Source organism: Peromyscus eremicus, chromosome 1 (genome assembly GCF_949786415.1).
Source record: "Peromyscus eremicus chromosome 1, PerEre_H2_v1, whole genome shotgun sequence".
Classification (NCBI taxonomy): Eukaryota; Metazoa; Chordata; class Mammalia; order Rodentia; family Cricetidae; genus Peromyscus; species Peromyscus eremicus.
Genome location: NC_081416.1, coordinates 115,846,099 through 115,867,269, shown reverse-complemented (window position 1 = coordinate 115,867,269; position 21,171 = coordinate 115,846,099). Strand labels below are relative to the sequence as shown.

General features: G+C 42.1%; 1 protein-coding gene across 1 annotated transcript in view; it reads left to right on the top strand.

The window, feature by feature from the left end:
- The window catches only part of Adamtsl3 (ADAMTS like 3), a 191,076-nt gene that overhangs the window by 11,868 nt on the left and 158,037 nt on the right, over positions 1-21,171 (top strand). The window contains exons 3-4 of the mRNA XM_059269120.1: positions 9,833-9,878; positions 16,885-17,121. Of these exons, the coding sequence (XP_059125103.1) occupies positions 9,833-9,878; positions 16,885-17,121 (283 nt within the window). The remainder of the gene's footprint in view (positions 1-9,832; positions 9,879-16,884; positions 17,122-21,171) is intronic.

The window sequence follows — 21,171 nt, the reverse complement described above, 5'->3', positions numbered from 1 at the left end:
TTGCATCAGAACATGACTCTCGCTGGTCTACAAAGTCAAAGATATTCTTAGTATAAAATAGACAATTGAGATATCCCCTATTACAGAATTTGAATTTGTAATATAAATATTTTTTCCTATCCAGGAAAAGTCTACAGGACATTGGGAGAAGAATTTACAACATTTTTGTAGAAAGTTTTCCAAAAAAAATATGTAAGAAAAGAGAATATATTAAAATTCTCTTTGTGACTCAAGTATAACACTAATACCAAAACCAGAGAAAGACTATACAAAAAGAAAACTATCGACCAGTATAGGCCATAAATATGGATGTAAAAGTTATAAATTAAATATGATCAATTACTGTTTGCAAATCTATAAATGAATTGTGCATCAAGATGGATTTAGTCCAGGGTTGTAAGGCTGGCTTGATATTCAAAAGTCAGTCAATGTCATTTTAACAGGCTAAAGAAAACATACCCAGGGTCCTATCAGCTGATGCAGAGAAAGCATTTGACAAAAGTCAACACCCATGTATTGCGGAGAACTCTTGGGAGAAAAAGGGGTCTTCCTCAGTTTGATAAAGAATGTTAGCCACCTGCAGCTTGTGGAGACTTAGCAGCGAAGCCCTGTACTTTCCCCCTAGCATCAGGAGTGAGGGAGGCTGTTTTTCCCTTCATCTCCCAGCAGAAGGCTGCACTTCTTGTAGCCAATAAAACCAGGAAAGGGAGAAGGACTTTTGCTTGCAGAGGACATTGCTGTCTGCATAGAAAAATCTCAAGGAATTTGTAAAATCACTTAGGCAAATAAGAAGCGACTTTAGCAGGGCCTGGGATGCAGAAGAAACATACAAAAACCCACGGTATTTCTCTTACTAGTAGTAAAGGGATAGTCACCAAAATTTAAAACAAAATCTCATGTATAGTCACCCCAGGCCTAAGCATAAATCTATCTGAACATATAGAGGACTTCAAAGTACTAATGACAGGCATGAAAGATAGGGGTGAAGGGATGGCTCAGTGGTTACGAGCACCTGCTGCTTTTGCAGACCCCCCAAGCTCAGCTCCCAGCACCCATATCAAATGGCACACAATTGTCTGTAACTCGGACTCCAAGCCATCCAGTGACCTCTCTGGCTCCTGTAGACATTCTCCCTCCCACATACATGAGTAAATAAAATAAAACACGTCATTGAAAAAAATGAAAGATATAAATACATAGAGAGATAGTTTGTTCACAAGTTGTCAAATTCAATATGGCAAATATATCACTTTTTTCCTAAGTTGATATATAGGTTTAACTGTGTTTCTCTTTAGATATGAACATTATTTTTTTGTAGATGCAGATGAGATTAGTCTAAAATGTAGATGGAAAAGCACAGGACCTAGAGTAGGTGAAATAAGTGGGGAATAAGAAGAACAGAGTAAGGCGTATCAGCTTATGTTATATCAAGACATACGGCTGCATAATCAAGAGAGTGGCTTTGGCAGAAGGACAAATGAAATGATTGACGGGGGCGATTTGCCAGCCACCTGACAACAGGCTGTGAGCTTTAAACACTGGCTATTAGGACAGAAAATCTAGTCAGAAAATGAGTGAGGGATGAGCAATCGGGTACAGTGAATAAACACCTAGGAAGGAGCTCAGTCTGCCTGACTATTGTAAACTAAACTATAACAAGATACCATCACATACTGATTAGGACATCCACAGAAGATGTTGAGATTGCTCCGAAACTGGTGGTGGGAGGGTATACTGGTCTAGCCACTCTAAAAACCAAATACTTTCCTTTTTCTTTTTGATTTTTTCAAGATAGGATTTCTCTGCATAGCTCTGGCTGCCCTAGAACTCACTCTGTATACCAGACTAGCCTTGAAATCAGAGATATTCCCCTGCCTCTGCCTCTCAAGTGCTGGGATTAAAGGCAATGAAGGATTAAAATGAATCACTGATACACTGAACAACCTGGGTGAATCTCTGGCAATTCACATGACCTTTCAAAAAAAACAAGTCCAAAGTACTGCTTCATCCTTCTCATGAGGTATTTTTGAAATGATGAAACTTTTAGAAATGGAGAACAGATTAGTCATTGCCAAGTGGTAGAATAAGAGGGGAGAGGGGACACAGGCACCAAAGGAAGCTGGCAGGATCCCTGTGATGATAGAAGTGTCCTATACTGCAATTGTCCAAATGGTAACACCCTGGGTGTGTCCCTGTGCCAGACTTTCTTAAGATGTCACCCTTAAGAGAAATTGAGTGAACAGAAGACAAAACCTCTTAAATATTTTTTACCAAAGTGTGTAATTAACAGCCATTTCACTCTAAGTTTCATTTGACTCCTCCTCAGAAACTCTGGTAAACTAGACATGTGTGCTTTTAAAATCAAAACCATAGGAAATTAATGGGTACCCCCCCCCCCCAGGGAAAACTGAAGGCCAGAACAGTGAGCATGTGGCCGATCCTCTGCCTGTCCTGGTGGTGGATGTGTGAACCCAGCTTACAGAGGGTTAATTCCACTGTAAATCCAGGAGCCCATGCCTTGAGAGCATGTGAGACACAGCTTAGGACCTGCAACCCTAGCTTCGAGGAAGGACCTTTGTGGTTCATGCACTTCCCCGACAGGTTTTGTATGCTAGCCTAAGGAATTTAAATATGCTGGTCTTAATTATGAATGGAAAAAGTATTTCCACTGTAGAACATGGGAACTACTGTGTTTCCAAGAGTTTCAGGTGTACATATACTGGCCTACTTACGTTGTGTACAGTAAGGAGGCTGAATGCTTATAGCCCACAGACTGTGGGGGCTTGCAATGGAAAGCTAGCATAAAGGTGCCTTGTTACTCACCGGGGCTAAGCTATGGAATCTACTTGTTAAAAGAAGAGTGGAGAATATGAGATGCATATATATATATATATATATATATATATGTATATATGAATGATGGAATTTTATTCAGCCATAAAGAACAAAATTAGGTCATTTTCAGGAATGTGAATGCAACTGGAGTTTATCATATTAATCGAGTTAAGTCAGACTCGAAAGACAAATATCATGTGTTTTCTCTCATGTGTGTATGCTAGATTTTACAGATACATAAATGATGTATGCATACATGACATGAAAAAAATCTGTCTAGGGAAATGAAGGAGACAAATGGGAGGGTGATGGGTGAGAAAGGGAGAGTAGGAAGTACAGGGGGTGGACATGTTCAAAGAACATTATGTAGTTGTATAAAAATGTCCTTTGGAACCCAGTACCATGTACAATGAGTGCATGCCAGTTGTAAAGTGACCCTGATGTGCCTGGCTCTGGTGAGGTATCTGGAGAGAGATTCTTACCAATAGAGCACTTGTAGCTTAAATTTGCAGTCCTAAAGTGCAGAACCCAGGAGGAAGCATTGACAACATCAAGATGTCAACAGCAATTCCAAGTTGGAAAGGAGGAAAGCCACACAGTGATTTATTTGATAAAAGACTGAACCCCCCAAATCCTAGCAACTTGGAAGTAGAGATTCACACCTAACGAACCAAGACATGCCTCATTATGAGGTGAATCCACTTGGTCTTTAACAACAGGTGTGAAGGTAAGACTTCCTGCTGTCACTGTTTATAACCAGTGTTGTGCTTGGGGTCCTAGTCAGTGTTGCCAAAGTGATGATACAAGAAAACACACAATTTTAGGACTAGAAATAAAGAAGTAACTCTCATGACTCACAGCTCAATAGATGGTAAACCCAAGAGCACCTATACACAAATGATGGGACTAGTTGGAGAATTCTCTGGAGAATTCCAGGAAAGACTAATGCATAAATAACTGGGCTCTTACTCTGTAAAAGAAGCTAGAAACCAACATTCCAAAAGACAACATTTGAACTATTAAGAAATTACAAAATATTTGCAATGACTTCTATGAAGGATAGGTGAGTTCTTTATAAAACATGATCATAAATAGTCATAAATAGGAAATCTCAGCATCATAAAAATGTCAGTATGTCCTTAATTTGCAAACAGGAAATGAACAGGCACTAGACTTCATTTTAAAATTCATGTGTGTGTGTGTGTGTGTGTGTGTGTGTGTGTGTGTGTGTGTGTCAGGGTAACTGTATGCCACCTGTGTGTAGTGCCTATGAAGGCCAGAAGATGGAAGTAACATCCCCTGGACCTGAAGTTACAGTTGTGTGCTACCTGATGTGGAGGCCGGGAATCAAACTCAGGTCCTCTGGGAAAATGGTATTGTAGTTCACTTCTCTGTTCCTGTGATAAAACCCTAGGGTTTATTTCATCTTACATTTCTACGTCATGGTATATCACCAAGGAAAATCAGGGCAGGACTTCAAACACGAGTAGAGGAAGAAAGCACATGTGAAATCTGCTCACTGGCTTGTTTCCAGGCTCACATTCAGCTTCTGGTCTTACACCTCCCAGGACCGCCTGCCCATGCGTGGCCCTGTGCACGGTGGGCTGGGTCCTCCCGCATCAATGAAGGAAAGGCCACACAGGCGTGCCTACAGGTCAGTCTGATGGACTCAGTTCCTCGGTTGAGATTATTTCCTCCCAGGTGTCTCCAGTTTGTGTCAAGGTGACACAAACCAACCAGCAAGCCCTCTTAACCTCTGAGCCCTCTTTCCTGCCGCCAGACCCTGAACTTCACTTTTTAGTAGGAGTGGAATGGGAACACAGATCAGAGCGGCAAAATGGCTCGAGATATGCACACGTGAGAGCTTGGTATGTGCAGACTGTGCTGTGGTGAACAGAAGAGAAAGGACAGACATCCAATCACAGGACTCAACTAAGTTCTTAATACCCAGTGGAAGTACATTAGAGCTGTTGGTCCATAGAAAGAGTAAATTCCCAGGGGATTAATGTCTACCTATAAAATACAAACCTTGACAAAATATAGATGAATACTGTCATGATCTCTGGGCATGTATAAATGGTGTGCCACCTTAGAGAGCATTCTGCAGTGCCTGTCACAAGATGTGTGTCCCATAGTGCATGCAGATGTGTGTCCCACAGTGCATGCTGATGTGTGTCCCACAGTGCATGCAGATGTGTGTCCCACAGTGCATGCTGATGTGTGTCCCACAGTGCATGCTGATGTGTGTCCCACAGTGTATGCTGATGTGTGTCCCACAGTCCATGCAGATGTGTGTCCCACAGTGCATGCAGATGTGTGTCCCACAGTCCATGCAGATGTGTGTCCCACAGTGCATGCTGATGTGTGTCCCACAGTCCATGCAGATGTGTGTCCCACAGTCCATGCAGATGTGTGTCCCACAGTGCATGCAGATGTGTGTCCCACAGTGCATGCAGATGTGTGTCCCACAGTGCATGCTGATGTGTGTCCCACAGTCCATTCTCATGTGTGTCCGACAGTCCATGCTGATGTGTGTCCCACAGACACTGCAGGTTACCTTGTGGTGACAGGACATTTCTCACTGCAGAATGACAAATGCCCTTTAAAATCCAAAATCACCTGAGATCATCAATGTTAAGGAAAATCAATTGATTCATATAAAAAACAATCAATAAATCAAATGTAGTAAAGCATTTTAAAATTGGAAGGACAATATTCAATGGGAAAGTATTAGAGTGTATCACTCCATGTGAAGAATGAATTTCAAGTGGTTTAAAGTCCATCTATGAATGTACAGTTAGAAATAATGTAGATGAATACCATTATGATTTCTGGGCAGTAAAAAATTCCTTAGCAAAGTTGTAAGAGCCCAAGTTATAAAGAAAACATTGACATTTATTAATAGTTACAAGTTAGATTATTCTAGTGTCATGACAATGAGTTGAATTACATTTGTGAACATGAAGACTCTCTAAAATAATGCCCAGGGACTCTGAAATAGCTTAGTGGTTAAGTGCTTGCCAAGCAAGTTTGAGGACTGGAGTTCGGATCCCCATAATGTCTGCAGATCCTGGGGGAGGTGCATCGCACCTGTAATTCCTGCTTCTTCAGGCCAAGACAGAGGATCCCCAGAGCGAGTTGGCTAGTGAGACTGGCCAGACCAGGGAGCTCTGCGTTGAGAGACCCTGCCTCTGTAAATAAGGTGGAAGAGCAAAGGTTGACCAGCTTCCATGTGCACCCATGTTTATGCACAGAGGCACATGTGTACATACACACATGGACACTCACCCACATACAAACATTTTAAGATCATTTAGTGTACCTGAGTCTATACATTAATTTCATCCTATTTCTGGAATGTATTGTGAAGCCTATGAACCTCCAAATTCATTGTCTCCCCGAATTAATCTGATTTAAACAAGTATATGAGCCTATAAAATACCCTAAACTTTGTGTGCATATATGTGTATAAAATATGCGTATATATGTACAGAATTATGTATTCCATATACGCAATGTCTATAAGGCCAGAGAAGATACAGCTTGCTTTCTGGTGTCTCCAGTAGGTAAATGGATGGCAGTTACACTCTAACTAGGCTCCAGTAATGAGGCCAAACCTGAGACACGTTTGCCTGCTCCATGCCCCATAAAGGGACAGTCAGGTTATTTTCTCGCACAGAAACTGGATCGGATTCATATGAGAGAAGGGTAGTGGATGTTTAAAGAACTCAAGCAATCTTGCTCCCCATCATTTGGTCCCTCACAGGCCTTATTCATTCTTGACTCAACCCTGTGTTAAGATCTCCCACTGCAACTCTGGAGTACTCTGAGATTTTTAAGGAGGAAGCCCACTTCCCTTGGAAGGCTTATCAGCTTTCCTTGAAGAGCCACGGAGACTGATTAAGACTTCATAAATCTGGAGCACTTGTGGTCAGTTTTTCTTGGAAGAGGAGGATGGAGGCGATTATACACAACGCTGAACAGACAGCCATCCTCAAGCTTTCAGAGACCCTCCCGGTGGCTTCTCTGACTAGTGTGCTCCTTCAGATGAAGGCTTCATGGAGAGAGGAGTGTAGCCACCACACTCCTTTATTTCTCCATGGGTAGAGTTACTTCAGAACTTGACTCCATTTAAATATTCCAGTCAGTCCTTTTGTGCTACAAACCATGCACCAACCAGAACGTCTTTTTTTCTGCGGAACCCCGTGACTTGGTCCTCTGGCCAAATGCCAGCCACAGGAACCACAGGAACCTCAGCTTCACTACTATTTTAAAATTAATGTATTTTTATTCTTCAAAACAGATGCTTCTGAGCCTTTATGACACTAGTGTTTGAGTCAGTATATCACCAAGTGAATATTAAATTATAGTACTATAAACTCCAGGGAAATTTTATTAATGTTTTTAATGTAGTCTCATGTGACGTCAACATGTTTTTTAGATATTCATAAATTTAGACTTTAAAAATCTTCAGTTTTAGGGTGCTATGGATGTTGTAATGTGTAGAGAATCCATAATTGTGAAACAGTGCTCTTGAATTTTCATATACTCCTGATAACCATGAGCTCTTTCATATGCTAATTATAGTGGTATTAAAAACACACAAGTAATATTTTTTGCAGCTCAATTGCTTTGGGCCAAAGGAATTATTTCCAGAATAAGCTGGCAGGTTCCTGCTTGGGGAATTAGGACTCTCATGTCCTTAACTTTAAAATAACTTGCATTTCATTTTATGCTTGCTTCATAAAGTAGTCATTCATTTTCCGACTAGATTGCAACCAAGGCAGACCACATCAATAGAGGCCGGCCTGTGGGTTGAGTGTGTGTTAGGCTGGAGGACGTGAAGCAGAATGCTAAAAATGGCGGCCTGGTGGCTGATTTATAAAGCCAACTGAGCACTAATGCCCCAGTATCTTTATATCTACATCCTGGTCCACAGTGAGTTCACCACAGAATTTGTGGATGAAGGAGAAAGTTCAACATAGTGATTTATGTTTGGAGAATTCTTGGAATGAAATTCTTGTTTTCTGTTGTCACTTTGAAACACTTGAAGTGGGATTTGTGGGAGGGGTGCACTTGGTTTTTAGGTTTAGAGTTTTGGGCTCTGTTCACACACGTGACTCCTGGACATAGTGGGTGACAGCTGGGTGTGGACCTTGGCTATGTAGCCTACAGAGCTGGCTGGAGACACAGTCATGAGACAACTTGATGCTTTTCTCTTTCTCCTCTTTTAGTTTAAATTTCTATTTGAAAAACTTTTTTATTTCAATCGGTAAAATTAAATAATTATTAAAATTTATGTGAAAAATATTTCTGAATTTTTAAATCAGCTTTTTAAAAGTTTCTGTTCCTTGTGGGCTCCAAGAGTTTTTATTTCTTGGTATGTCTATTAATTCAGATTTTCTACTGAGCCATTTCCCTTTAATTGTTCTTTCTCCTTGAAATTAGGAAAATTGATGGAGTAAAATAAAAATAAACTATAGGAAAAATGTTTTTGAAAACGAATAGTCAATGGGAAGTATCAGAGGATGTCAGTCCACGTAAAGAATAAATTCTAAGTGGATTAAAGCTTTTTAGGGTTGTCAGTTGACATGACGTGGAAAGCATTTGGATGTAACTTCCTTGACCTAGCAGCCACCTCCCTAAAATTCCCGGAGTAATTGAAATCACCCTTTCACCCTGTTATTTGTTTTCCTCCACATGAAAAGGACAGTGGTGGAAGCCTGGCAAAGGAATGGCCTTCTACACCAGGCGGCTGTGACTCCCCAGAAGAGTGCAGTCTTCCAGCCCAGCATGGCTTTTCTGCCAGCCTCCCAGCTCGGTACTTCTTGAATCCTTAAAATGTGGTATCCTCTCATGAAGACTGTAGCAAACCTCAATAGTAGACTCATGACAAGTGAACTGATGAGGAGGTGTAGTCACAGAGTATGAGGATTTAGCCAACCCATGACCATAATGTGGGAAGTCGTTCTAAACCACAAGTTCAGAAGGAGCAAGTAATGGGTTCATGGTCTGTCTTCAGATTCAAGCATTTAGAAGCATTAGGGGCCATGCTTTGGGAGGCAGCCATGACCCTGTTCTTTTTACTCCAAAACTTGGTTTTCCCAAAGCCTTCTAAATCCAGCTAAGGATGGCACCTCCCAGGGAGAAGTACATGCTGTAAGGGAACAGAAAGTTTAAGGCTAGCTGGACATGGTGACGTATGCCTGTAATCCCAGCACTTGGGAGGCAGAGATAGGAATATCATCACAGGTTAAAGGCCAACCAGGGATACATAGCCTTGCCTACAAACAAACAAACAAACAAACAAATAAACAAATACTGTGAAGGCGGTGCAAAGTGTAAATGAAGAGGTGTGAGTTTAGGATGGCAAAGAAAGAAAACCAAGGATCAGTAATAAAAGCATCCCCATGAACTGGGCAAGACAGCAAAGCCTGCATTCCAATACTTGATGAGTTAGAGGATGGACTGGGCCACATAGCCAGTTCCAGGCCAGCCTGGGGCTAAATGGCAAGACCTTGTCTCAAAAGACACAACAAGCAAACCAACCAAACACACACACACACACACACACACACACACACACACACACACACGAAGTGTATCAGATCCACTGATATACAAAATGATCATTACAGAAGAAATAATGTAGAGAAAAATTTGTAGATTTCTTTGGAACACACACACACACACCATAATTTCAGAGATTATGTAGACCCTAGGGTAAGATAAAAGCTAGTTGATCATTATGTCATTCACTAAAGAATTCACTCTCTATTTTATGGACACTTCCTTGAGATGTTTTTGATTTAATTTTTTTTTTTTTTGAGATGTTTTTGGTTCCCTGATCCTTGGAAATTTGTTTCTTCAGAGTTTAAACTTAGACTCTTTGCAGTAGTTCACACTACCAAAGTTTTATAGGAAACTAGTACCTTGTCTTTGCGTCATTTTAATGCATGCCACCTCTATAAAAGCCATTGTTTCCTTCTTCCTTTAGAAACTGTGAAGGACAGAACATCAGATACAAGACGTGCAGCAATCACGTAAGTCTGAGAATATGCAATCCAATTAAAGCCTGTCTTAGAGTGTTTATCATGTACTGTGATACCAATAGTGTCTTGAGAACCCTTCTGATAATTTTAAATACTTGCTTGGCTGATGACAGTCTTTGTATGTAAGTATCTTCCATTCACAGTGCTCTCTTAGGGCCATTTCACATTTATGATGGAACTTGGTAAGTATGTAATTATGACTCCATTCATACAAGTGATATATGCAGTAGCTTCAAGGTCCTTCATGACTCCAAGTGTTTTATGTCAGTATCTACCCAGCCTCTTTCACAGCATCTGGACACACAGACACATGGAGAGGGCTGAGACTGAGGGATGGACACACAGACACATGAAGAGGGACTGAGGTTGAGGGATAGACGCACAGACACATGGAGAGAGAGTGAGGCTGAGGGATGGACACACAGACACATGGAGAGAGACTCAGGCTGAGGGATGGACACACAGACACATGGAGAGGGACTGAGGCTGAGGGATAGACACACAGACACATGAGGAGCGACTCAGGCTGATGTCTGGACACACAGACACATGAGGAGTGACTCAGGCTGAGGGGACAAAATTATTTTTGAAAGCTTCAAAAGAAGACTCCAGCTGGGAACTGGGTTAGTGGTGTTTCCAGCACTGCAGACTGCCTGTTGTACCCTCTGCAGCAGGGCTAGGTGACTCAGAAAGTCACACAGAAGGAAGGATTTATACAAGCCTACTGTGTGTTCGTTACGTTAGTTAACACTGAAAAGAATTGGAATATTTTGCTTTACAATTATAAAAAGCAAAATTAGGAGCTGGCGTGGTAGTTCAGTTGGTAAAGAGTTTGCCTTGCGAACATGAGGACCTGAGTTCGAGCCCCAGAACCCACGTGAAAATTCCAGGCCTGGGGATGGACTTGTAATCCCAGCACTGAAGAGGCAGAAAGAGGAGGAGCCTGGGCTCACTGACCGGTCATCTTAGCCTAATTGGTGAACTCCAGGCTAATGAGGGACCCTGTCTCAAAGGAGGTCAGTGGCATTCTTGAGGATAACAGTCAAGACTGTCCTCTGGCCTCCGTTCGCACACACGCATGCGCTCTTGTTCTTTGCTGTGCATACGTGCATGCTACACACATCAGGCATGAAAAATCAATAAAAGCAACCACTCTTTTTCATTCCAAACATTTTCCCTCTTTAGCCAAATATACTCAAACTGGAACAAGAGGGCTCAAGATGAAGTGCAGGGGCTCTGGGGAGCTCTTCTGAGAGAGACTCAGGTGCTCTCTTAGAAAGAAGTTTAGCAGTGTCTCCAGCTTTGTTGGGAGTTGACATGATGCTTGAGACAGTGGGGACAAAAAGCACAGTAGCTTGCAAGACCATGAGCCCAAGAGTCTCGATAGGGCAAGCCCTGGGTGAGCGGCACAGACCTGAATATTCAGTTAACCAAGGTCAGACAAAAACAGAGAAGGAAGGACATGGAGGAGAAGCATCTGAAGCCAAGTCAGAGACATGAAGTCCTCTGTGCCCACCTGTATTCCGCTCCTTGTTCAGGTGGGTCCTCCATGTAAAGGGTGACCCTGTTTGAGGAGGACATGGCCAAAGCTGTGCTTCATAATTCTGCCCACCATGGAAAAGCTTACCAGACATCACTGGCTAAGGAAACACCAGATGGTCTTTTGTCCAGAAGTGCAGGGCAACAGGAAATAAGTTCAGAACTCACAGATGAAGAATTCTGTCATGGGCAGGGGACCAACCATGCTTCAGATGGCAGGAGAGGCAGACTCCCAGAGTCGGATATTCCTCTGGACTGCCATATCACAAATAATGACACGGAGACTTGTTATTAATTGTGAAAGCTTGGCTTTAGCTTAGGCTTTTTTCCTAACTAGTTCTTATAACTCAAATTAACCTGCTTCTGTTAATCTACATTCTGCTGTGTAGCTTGGTTACCTCTACTCTGTACCATATGTCCAACTTCTTCACTGTCTACTGGTGTCTCTGCCTCTTCCCAGGGTCCTCTCTCTTCCCATAGTCCTCTCTCTTCCCAGAAGTCCCATCTACCCTCTTCCTGCCTAGCTATTGACCATTCATTTCTTTATTAAAACAATCAGAAGGTGCCTTGGCAAAGACACATCTTCCCACTGTAAACAAATATTCTGCAACAGACTCCATTAGGGTATGGGGTCACAGTGTCCTCTCCAAGAAATGAGGCTGTGATTTTAGAAGCTCTTGGATTCCCTGTCAAAAGAGATGGGGCGTGGGGCTGAAAAATTAGGGAGCAGAACATGTCTGTGCAGCATAGTGACTCCTAAGTGACTTCAGTCTTTAGACATAAGCTTTGATTGGCATTCAGCATAGATTCTTACAGCCTGGACTCCAGACCTTGGGAGATAATTATCAGGAGTCTACCAGAGCAAATGAGAGTTTTCAAAAGAAGCCATGCATGCCAGCCAGGAGTTCTAATACCTGAATCCATTGACTCCTTGTGTTTTCTTAGTCCAGGGTTTATGGGATTAGTGCAATGTTAAAAGAAGCGAAGGAGAATGTCTTCAAAACTGCAGAGCACATCACAACTTGGCAGAAACATTTTTGCAACATGGGCAAACTTTTTATGAGCAGTTAGCTCTGCACAGTGGGCTTTCTGATGGCTTCCAGGAAAGGTGACATTTGACATGGTCTTTGCAGGATCCTTCTTTCATGCTGTAGAACCCACAAGTGGCTAATTTCTACCAGTCTTTCACTAGGTGTTTCTCTTGGAGGTGTTCTTTTCTTCCTATTGCTGTTGCTTCTGCTCAGCCGTGTCCTGGGGCTGGATGGTCCAGTGGTTGAGAATACTTGCTGCCCTTTCAGAGGACTGGAATTTGGTTCTCAGAATATATATTGAAAAGCTTACAGTTTTCTATAACTTTAGCTCGAGGGGCTGCAACAGCCCCCTCTGACCTCTGTGAACACACATGCATATACACACTCCTAAATAAACATTAATCTTTTAAGAAGGAGCTGTGCTCTCTCATATCTGTCTTCAACTATGAGACTAAACTAGGCTATTTTAATATACAAAAATCCTACAATGTCTTGAGCTGTGCCTAGATAAGCCAGGCTGGGCAGGCTTAGTGTTGATGCTATATTAATGTAAAGTAAATGAAAGCAAGTAACTATGCCCCCTCTATTTCTTAGAAAGTGGTATCCATGAAACAGTTCAGTCACCCTTAGAAAGCTTGAATGTCCAGAGTCCTTCTAAGTTCCTTTCTCTGAGATGTATTTCTTCTGGACAGTTATGTTCAAGGCGACACGTGTCTACTGAATGTACTTCATGAACTTTGTCATAGGTCAGATGCTTCAGAGAACCCAAAGAAATACAATGCCACACTGCCCCTCAGTAAAAATATGTGATATTTAGTGTTATTTAAGCAGAAACTGGTTTTGAGAGCGAGCCTGAACCCCAAAAGTGAGGAACACAGGCTACTTTCTCCTTCTACTGAAATGCATAGCTTGCCAATTTTCTTTCTTCCTCCATATCTCATCCATTCTCCTCTGTAATGGGAGCTGCCTGACTTTGCTTGGGCACACATGTCATAAAAGAAAGGGCCAGCCCAGCCCCAGATTCATGTGACTTCTCATCTCTGCCCCCCTTTTTGGTGTGTAATTTAAATTCCTGGGAAAGTTTGACCTGGTGTAGACCAGATGTGCCTCTAGTCAGTCAGTCCTGGCCAAGGATGACAAACTTGGCCACCCATTGGGCAAAGACCAAGCTTAGGCAGACATCCTAAACCTATGTTAACTAGCACTCACTACTTTTTTTTGGAACTTTATTGGCTTATAGTATTCAGCCAGCCAGACTATTCAGCCCCTAAAGAGCATTTGCCACACCCATGAGCTCAATGCAAGGGGAGGCATCTGTTCCCAGCTTTCATACACACTTTTCTTTGGTTTCAAAGAATTTGAAAGAGAACACTGACCATGCTTGTGGCAAAGTAGATGATGTCATTTTGTCATCGATCTTTCTTAGGGTCACATGGAAGACAGAGTCCGCATTTCTAAAGAGAAAAGGTTTCATCTTCAGTCTACTTTGGTTTGATTTGTTTCACTTGTCATGACCTGAGATAAGATTTTATCTAGTTAAGACAGAAATGAATACAGTGTGGGGGTTTGGAATGTTTTACACCAATATTGTACAAGTGAGCCCTCAGGAAAGTTTGGTAAGCACGCTCTACTCATTCCCTAACTATTTCCAAAGTATCTGAGGGTGTTTGCAAAGACCAAAAGCACATGTACAGTTATTGTATAATATTTTGGGAGGGGGGAATACCAAGTGAACAACCATCCCTAAACTGGGACACATCAACAGCCCAAAGAATGACTCGTTCAAGTTCAGATTTTTTTTTCAAGACAGGGTTTCTCTATGTAACTTTGGAGCCTGTCCTGGATCTCGTTCTGTAGACCAGGATGGCCTTGAACTCACAGAGATCTGCCTGCCTCTGCCTCCCAAGTGCTGGGATTAAAGGTGTGTGCCACCACTGCCCGGCTCAAGTTCAGCTTTATGGGTTAAGTGAATTTATTAGGGGTTACTTATGGATCATTATGGACAGTTCCATTTTCCTAGAAGTCTCCATGCACACACCCCATTTTATGTGGCTGTAAATTTACTGCGGAATTGATTATACAGATCTGGCTTCAGAGTGATACCTATTGGGGCAGTGGATGTGACTGCAGACCCACAGACCAAGCTAGACTCTGGGAAATTTATGTTGATACATACTCCCATTAAAGATTGCAATGGTGTAGGCAAACACAATCCAAATCTAATAAGGATGGCTTATTTTTCTGCTGTCTGGAATGCAGAACAGCTAAATGGTGGATTACTGCAAGACAGAGTCACTCTACTTAGGATGAGGGAGACTGGTCAGTCTCATTGTAACAGTAAAATACAGGTTTGAGATGGGAAAAAAGATGAGACTGGAAATAAACTATATTTTAGAAGCATGTTGAAACATATTAATTATTTTTTTTGTGAGGAAATAGGGAAAGATTTTTACCTCCCAGTATTCATCTGAATAATTCCAGCTATAACCAAGAGTTAAACTGGTTATAGTTTCACATGGCTGAGGCAGAACAAGGCAGATCAACTGTAAGTTCAAAATATAAGGCGAGCCAGTCTGGGCCACAGAGACCCTCCCTCAAAAATAAAATGAAAAAAAAAAAACCAACCCAGAACAACAATGATACATAAAGCCCCAAACCCAAAACCCCAAAGAGTTAAATGCCATTGCCAACCTATAAAGGAACTAGACAAATACATTTAATACTTATTTGTCCTCGGGGCAGGGTAAGGAAAGAATCTGTAGCCCATTAAAAAGGAAGAAATCTTGCAGGGTAAGAAACGTTAACAGAGCAGACTGCACAAACATTTAAGCCTTCTTGACTTCACGAGGCTCCCAGAGCAAAGTTAAATAGTGAAAAGATTTCCAACACAAATGACCAAATTTGATGCCTTCACTATAAAAAGTAGTAGCTTTAGCTGCTAAAAATAATACAAAGACAGAACAGAGGACATAAAACAAGAAATTTTCAAAGATTTGGTAAAAAAGCAAACCTACAAGACTACCTATGAAGCCTAAATAATAAGAAGAAAATGTAAGTTAAAGCAATGAAATTCCATTATGTATGTCTTACTAGAAAATTATAATATCCAAATGGGGGAGAAGGATCCAGGCAGGCAGCCTGTATAGGCCATGGCTAATGGTAATGCCTTTCTGGAAGACTATTTCACGACATTAAAGGAGTCCATAAAAGATGCATACACTTGGACTCAGAAAATTTTATTTCCAGAAACAAACCCTTGGAAAAGAATCAAGATTTGTATAAATATTTAAGTGTAGGGATCTTTGTAACTTTGTAACTTATTCATTTTTAAGAGAAACTTTGCCTCAAAGTTTTTAGAATGAACATTAATTATCTTCCTAATGAGGAGAGTATAAAATAATAGGAGCAGAGTTCCAGTGAGTGTACATTTGTCTCATCCAGCATCTAGCAGGAAGAATGCATAATTTAATAAAAAGGCCACCCCACATCATCAACACTTGTACTTTTTACTGTTAATATGAGGGTGCCCCCGGGTGTTGGCTTGTATTTGCTTTGGTCCCAGACAGAATTTTGCACTAGCTTGTTGAAGACAGATGTTGGGTACCAGGGAAGAGCAATGGGAGAGGAGAGAAGGAAAGGCAGATGTACTAAACAGCAGTGGAGGCACAGCCAGCAATTAATTCTCACAAGACACAGAAGTTTGGACAAGACTACATCCTTCCTGGAGATTGATAGGCAGTTAACAGTTGCTAGGGTGGGGGTGGGGCCGTCTGGGGGAACACAAAATAAGACATGTAAGTAGAATGACAGCTAATTGGACAGGGGAAGGTGGTCAGTGGGAGAGGGGCAAGGGAGGATAATGTGGGCAAATATAATCAAAATACATCATATACATGTGTGCAAACATCTTAATAAAGCTCATTATTATATATAATTAAAATACTTTAATAAAAACACAAAGCAATTTGGGGCTAAAATGGAGGCAAATGGTCCCACTGAAATGGTTCCTGAGGGGGAGGTCTAATACTGTCCCTACGAAGACCTTGAATCACCTGGGAAATGTAAAAGACTTTGGTCCCCCTTGATTCAAAAAAGAGACTGCAATCCACTTGGAAGTTTATACACGAGATGGCTAAACCAGGGTCACCTACACATCATATGCCTTCATTAGCTGGGAAAAATACCTGGATGGAAGATTGATAAGATTAATAAAATGACCCCCTGAGTAGGTCAGCGCTGCAGAGACCCCCCTGTGGAATTCCGTGATGTAGAAATGCAGATTCAGGCTGTAATCTCAGGGTGTTGGGGGTGGGCAATGAGGAACTCAGGTGAGCCTTAGCGGAGGCGGGTGGGGTCTGGTTCAGCCTTCACTGACACTGTGGCTGGTTAATGTGCACATGCGCACGGTTCCTTCTGTCTACCTGCAGGACTGCCCGGCAGATTCGGAAGACTTCAGAGCCCAGCAGTGCTCAGCCTACAACGACGTGCAGTACCAGGGCCATTATTATGAATGGATTCCACTGTACAGTGACCCCGCTGCCCCATGTGCACTCAAGTGTCATGCTCGGGGACAGAGTTTGGTAGTGGAACTGGCACCAAAAGTGTTGGATGGAACTCGTTGCAACGCTGACTCACTGGATATGTGCATAAGTGGCATCTGCCAGGTAAGCCGCACCTGCCATGCGTCCTTGGTTTGGAGACGTGCCGTGTCCATTCTCGCTAATGAGGTTTTGACCATTTCAGTGTAAGTGTATTTCCCAGTAGAGAATGGGAGGGCTTTAGGGAAAATGATGGAACTCTCCCCCTGTTCTTCCGATCGCTGAGAAAGGTTTCCAAAACCCTGGACATCAAGCATTCCAATCATGTTTTCCTTATTGAATGTAGTTTGGCTTTTGCCTGTGCAGAATCAAAATATATGACTCCTTCTAATCCTCTGGGATCAGGAACTCTCCAACTAGGACACGCAAACAGACACCCCTGAGTGTTTGAGATAGTGTAACCTGCTGCTCCCTTCCAGAATTTCTGGCTCTGTAGGTGGGAGTGAGGCCCAGCTCTGCATTTCTCTGGAGTTCTCAGAGTTACTGGAGCTTTGCTGTGGACTCCAGGACCACACTCTGAGAACACTGCTTTGTGAGGGCAGTGCTGATCTCTGGGATCAAGGTCAGTCCAGCCAGTGGGTTAGGCAATTTTGGAGACGAAGGCATCAACTCCAGAGGATGGCAATAAGTGGGAATTTAGACAGGTTCCAGAGACTGCATGAGGACTATAAGGACATCATAGAATTCCTTCCCCTTCCTTTGATCTCTGAAAGATTTTTTTTTTGGTGTGTGTGTGTGTGTGTGTGTGTGTGTGTGTGTGTGTGTGTGTATGTTTGCATGCGCACATGTGTGAGCACATGTGCGTGTATAGATGTACTAGTTCACATGAGAATTGGTAGCAGCTTAGAGGTTGACATCAGGCGTCTTCCTCAATTTTTCTTCACATTTTTTGAGACAGAGTCTCTCATTGACCCTAGAGTTTGGATGATCAGTGAGCCCTAGTGATCAGCCTATCTATACTTGTCCCCATCTCATTAGGTCTGGGATTATAGGCATCTACCACAGCATACTAGGGGTCTGAACTCATGTATATACAGTAAACACTTTACCAAGTGAGTCATCTCCCCAGCCCCTGAAGAATGCTTTTTAAAGAAGGAAAATAATAGAGTTAATACGAGAAAGTATGAGGAAGGTGTAGTGGGGAGCTGGTTGAGCCATGCCCTGAAGCACCACCCCTAGTGAGGCAGCTGTACCTGTTACACCTGCCTATGACCTTGAGGTACCTGCCCCTGGGGCGGGGCCCGCTGAGAACCCTTAAGACCAGGGATGCACAAAAGCACTCTCTTCTTGGCTACCTCGTGGTTCTGGATGCTGAGGTCTTGGACCAAGCCGTTCAGCGTGGGACATAGCTCAGCTTTCCTGGACCCTACGATAAGCCTCCCGTGGTTGTGAGTTTACCCCCAAATAAATTCCTTTGATCATGAAATAGACTCCATGGATTAGTCCCAATATCTGGCACCCAGGCTTGGAAGTAGAGAAGGGGGAACAGTGGGAAGGGGCAGGATATGGTAATAGGGGGTTGAAGAGAATCAAAGTGTGTGTGTGTGTGTGTGTGTGTGTGTGTGTGTATGAAATGTCATAATGAAACCCATTGTTTTATACATTTAACAAATGCTAGCAAAAATCAACAAATCTCTGGTATTCCATCTCTTCTAGAAGGCTCAGAGCAGTAACAGTTAACTGCAGCAATCAGCCTAGCTTCATGTGAGAGAAAACATATTTATCTTTCTTTCCCTCATTACCTTTCATGTCTCTCTGTGCTCACATTGTGTCCCCCAATATATTGTGCACCCTAATAAACTTATCTGGGGTCAGAGAACAGAACAGCCACTAGACAGACATAGAGGCCAGAAAATGGTGGCACACATGCCTTTAATCCTAGCATTCCAGAGGCAGAGATCCATTCAGATCTCTGTGAGTTTAAGGCCACACTGCAAACAGCCAGGCATGGTGACACATGCTTTTAATCCCAGGAAGTGATGGCAGGAAGCAGAAAGGTACATAAGGCATGAGGACCAGGAACTAGAGCCTTTTTAAGCTTTTGGCTTTTAGCAGCAGTTCAGCTGAGATCCATTTGGATGAGGATTCAGAGGTGAGGTTGGCTGTGGCTTGTTCTGTTTCTCTAATCTTTCTACGTTCACCCCAATACCTGGCTCCAGGTTTGTTTTTGTTAATAAGACCTTTTAACAATTCATGCTACATCTCTTCTTCAGCTTTCCTTTCAGCCTTCTTTTTTCCAAGTATACTCCCTTCTACTTTCAGGTCCCTTCCTTCCTTCCTTCCTTCCTTCCTTCCTTCCTTCCTTCCTCCCTCCCTCCCTCCCTCCCTCCCTCCCTCCCTCCCTCCCTTTCCTCCCTTCCTCCCTCCTTTCTTCTCTTCCTCTTTTTCCTCTTCCTCTTCTTTTCCTCCTTCCTTTTAAATACCATCCTGTGCTCGCTGCCTTCCTCAGTGGTGTGTGAGAGGCTGTCATAAAATCCAAGAGTACTGCCAAGTTTTCCAGGACCTTCCTACACAATTTTCTGCTACCTGACTCCTCAATTCTCTTTTTAAGATAATTTTTAAGGAGGTGCCTAGAAAAAATGAGTGTAAGACAGATATTTTCCATACCCCTTCTTGTTCCCATACATGCTCGTCCTCCCCATTCCCCAAATTTCCCATCCAAACTAAACAGATGTTACAGCTGATGAGCCTTCATTGAGACAACCTACCATTGCCCACATCAGAGTCACCATTTCCTCCCCCTTGTTTTTATTTCCTCTTTAGGCAGAGTCTTCCTATATGCTCTATACTGTTTTCAAAATAACAGTGTAGCCCAGGATAGCACCAAGCCTGTGGTCTTCCTCTCTTAGTCTCTTGAGTCCTGAGAATCCAGGCCTATGATATACTCACCAGTGACATCCCGAGTCATTCTACCAACATAAAATTCTCCATGCTTTGTCTTTTCATTTCTCTGTCCACCCAACCTCTGGCAACCACTGGAAAATTTCAAAATATTTAGAGACAACATATTTTTAAATAACACATAGGCAAATATCTCACAACAAAGGAAAAACTATTTTGAATTCAGTGAACACGGAAATGGAACTTGATACAATGGGAGCAATACAATGAAAGCCACGCTCAAAAGGAAATTTCCAACCCCAAAGAAGGCTCCAAGATAAAGCATCTATGCCTTAGGAAACTGGAAATGCAGCACAATTCAATCCAAGTGAAGCAGAAAAAAATAACTAATAAAAATGAGAGAAAAACTTAATAAAAAAGAATTGAAAATGAAGAGATAATGGTACTAAAGGTTAGATTTTTAGAAATATCAATGGCATTGATATTTTACAGCTATAAGACAGACTAAGAAAATAATGAGACAGAAACAAAATGGTGTCAGATGTCAGAGTGGAGACATTACTCAGATCAGACCCAGTGGATATTAAAAGGACAGTGAATGAGTAACAGCAACCCTGTGCTCAAAGATTGGACAGATGAAATAACCCACTCCTGGAAAGGCAAGATCTGTCACACTTCATAAAATTAAAAATAGACAATCAGAATATGCCTATAGAAGTAAATAACTCAAATCAGTGACCACAAACTTTCCAAAATAGTAAACCCTCTGCCTCAGGGATTCACTTTCTGTTCAAATATTTCAAGTAGAAATTATACCAAGTCTTCTTCTTCTCCTCCTCCTCCTCCTCCTCCTCCTCCTCCTCCTCTTCCTCCTCCTCCCCCTCTTCCTTCCCCTCTTCTTCTTCGTTCATAGTTTTTTTTTTAATTTCTTTTATTTTTTGAGATTATAATGTAATTACATCATTTCCTTCTTCCCCTTCCTCTCTTTAAACCTCCCCATATACCACTCCTTGCTCTCTTTCAAATTCATGGCCTCTTTTGTCATTAATTGCTATCACACACACACACACACACACACACACACACACACACACACACACATATATATATATACACACATACATATACATGGCCTCTTTTGTCATTAATTGCTATCACACACACACACACACACACACACACACACACACACACACACACATATATATATACACATACATATACATTCCTAAATACATAAATATGACCTTTTCAGTCTGTATAATGTTACTCATG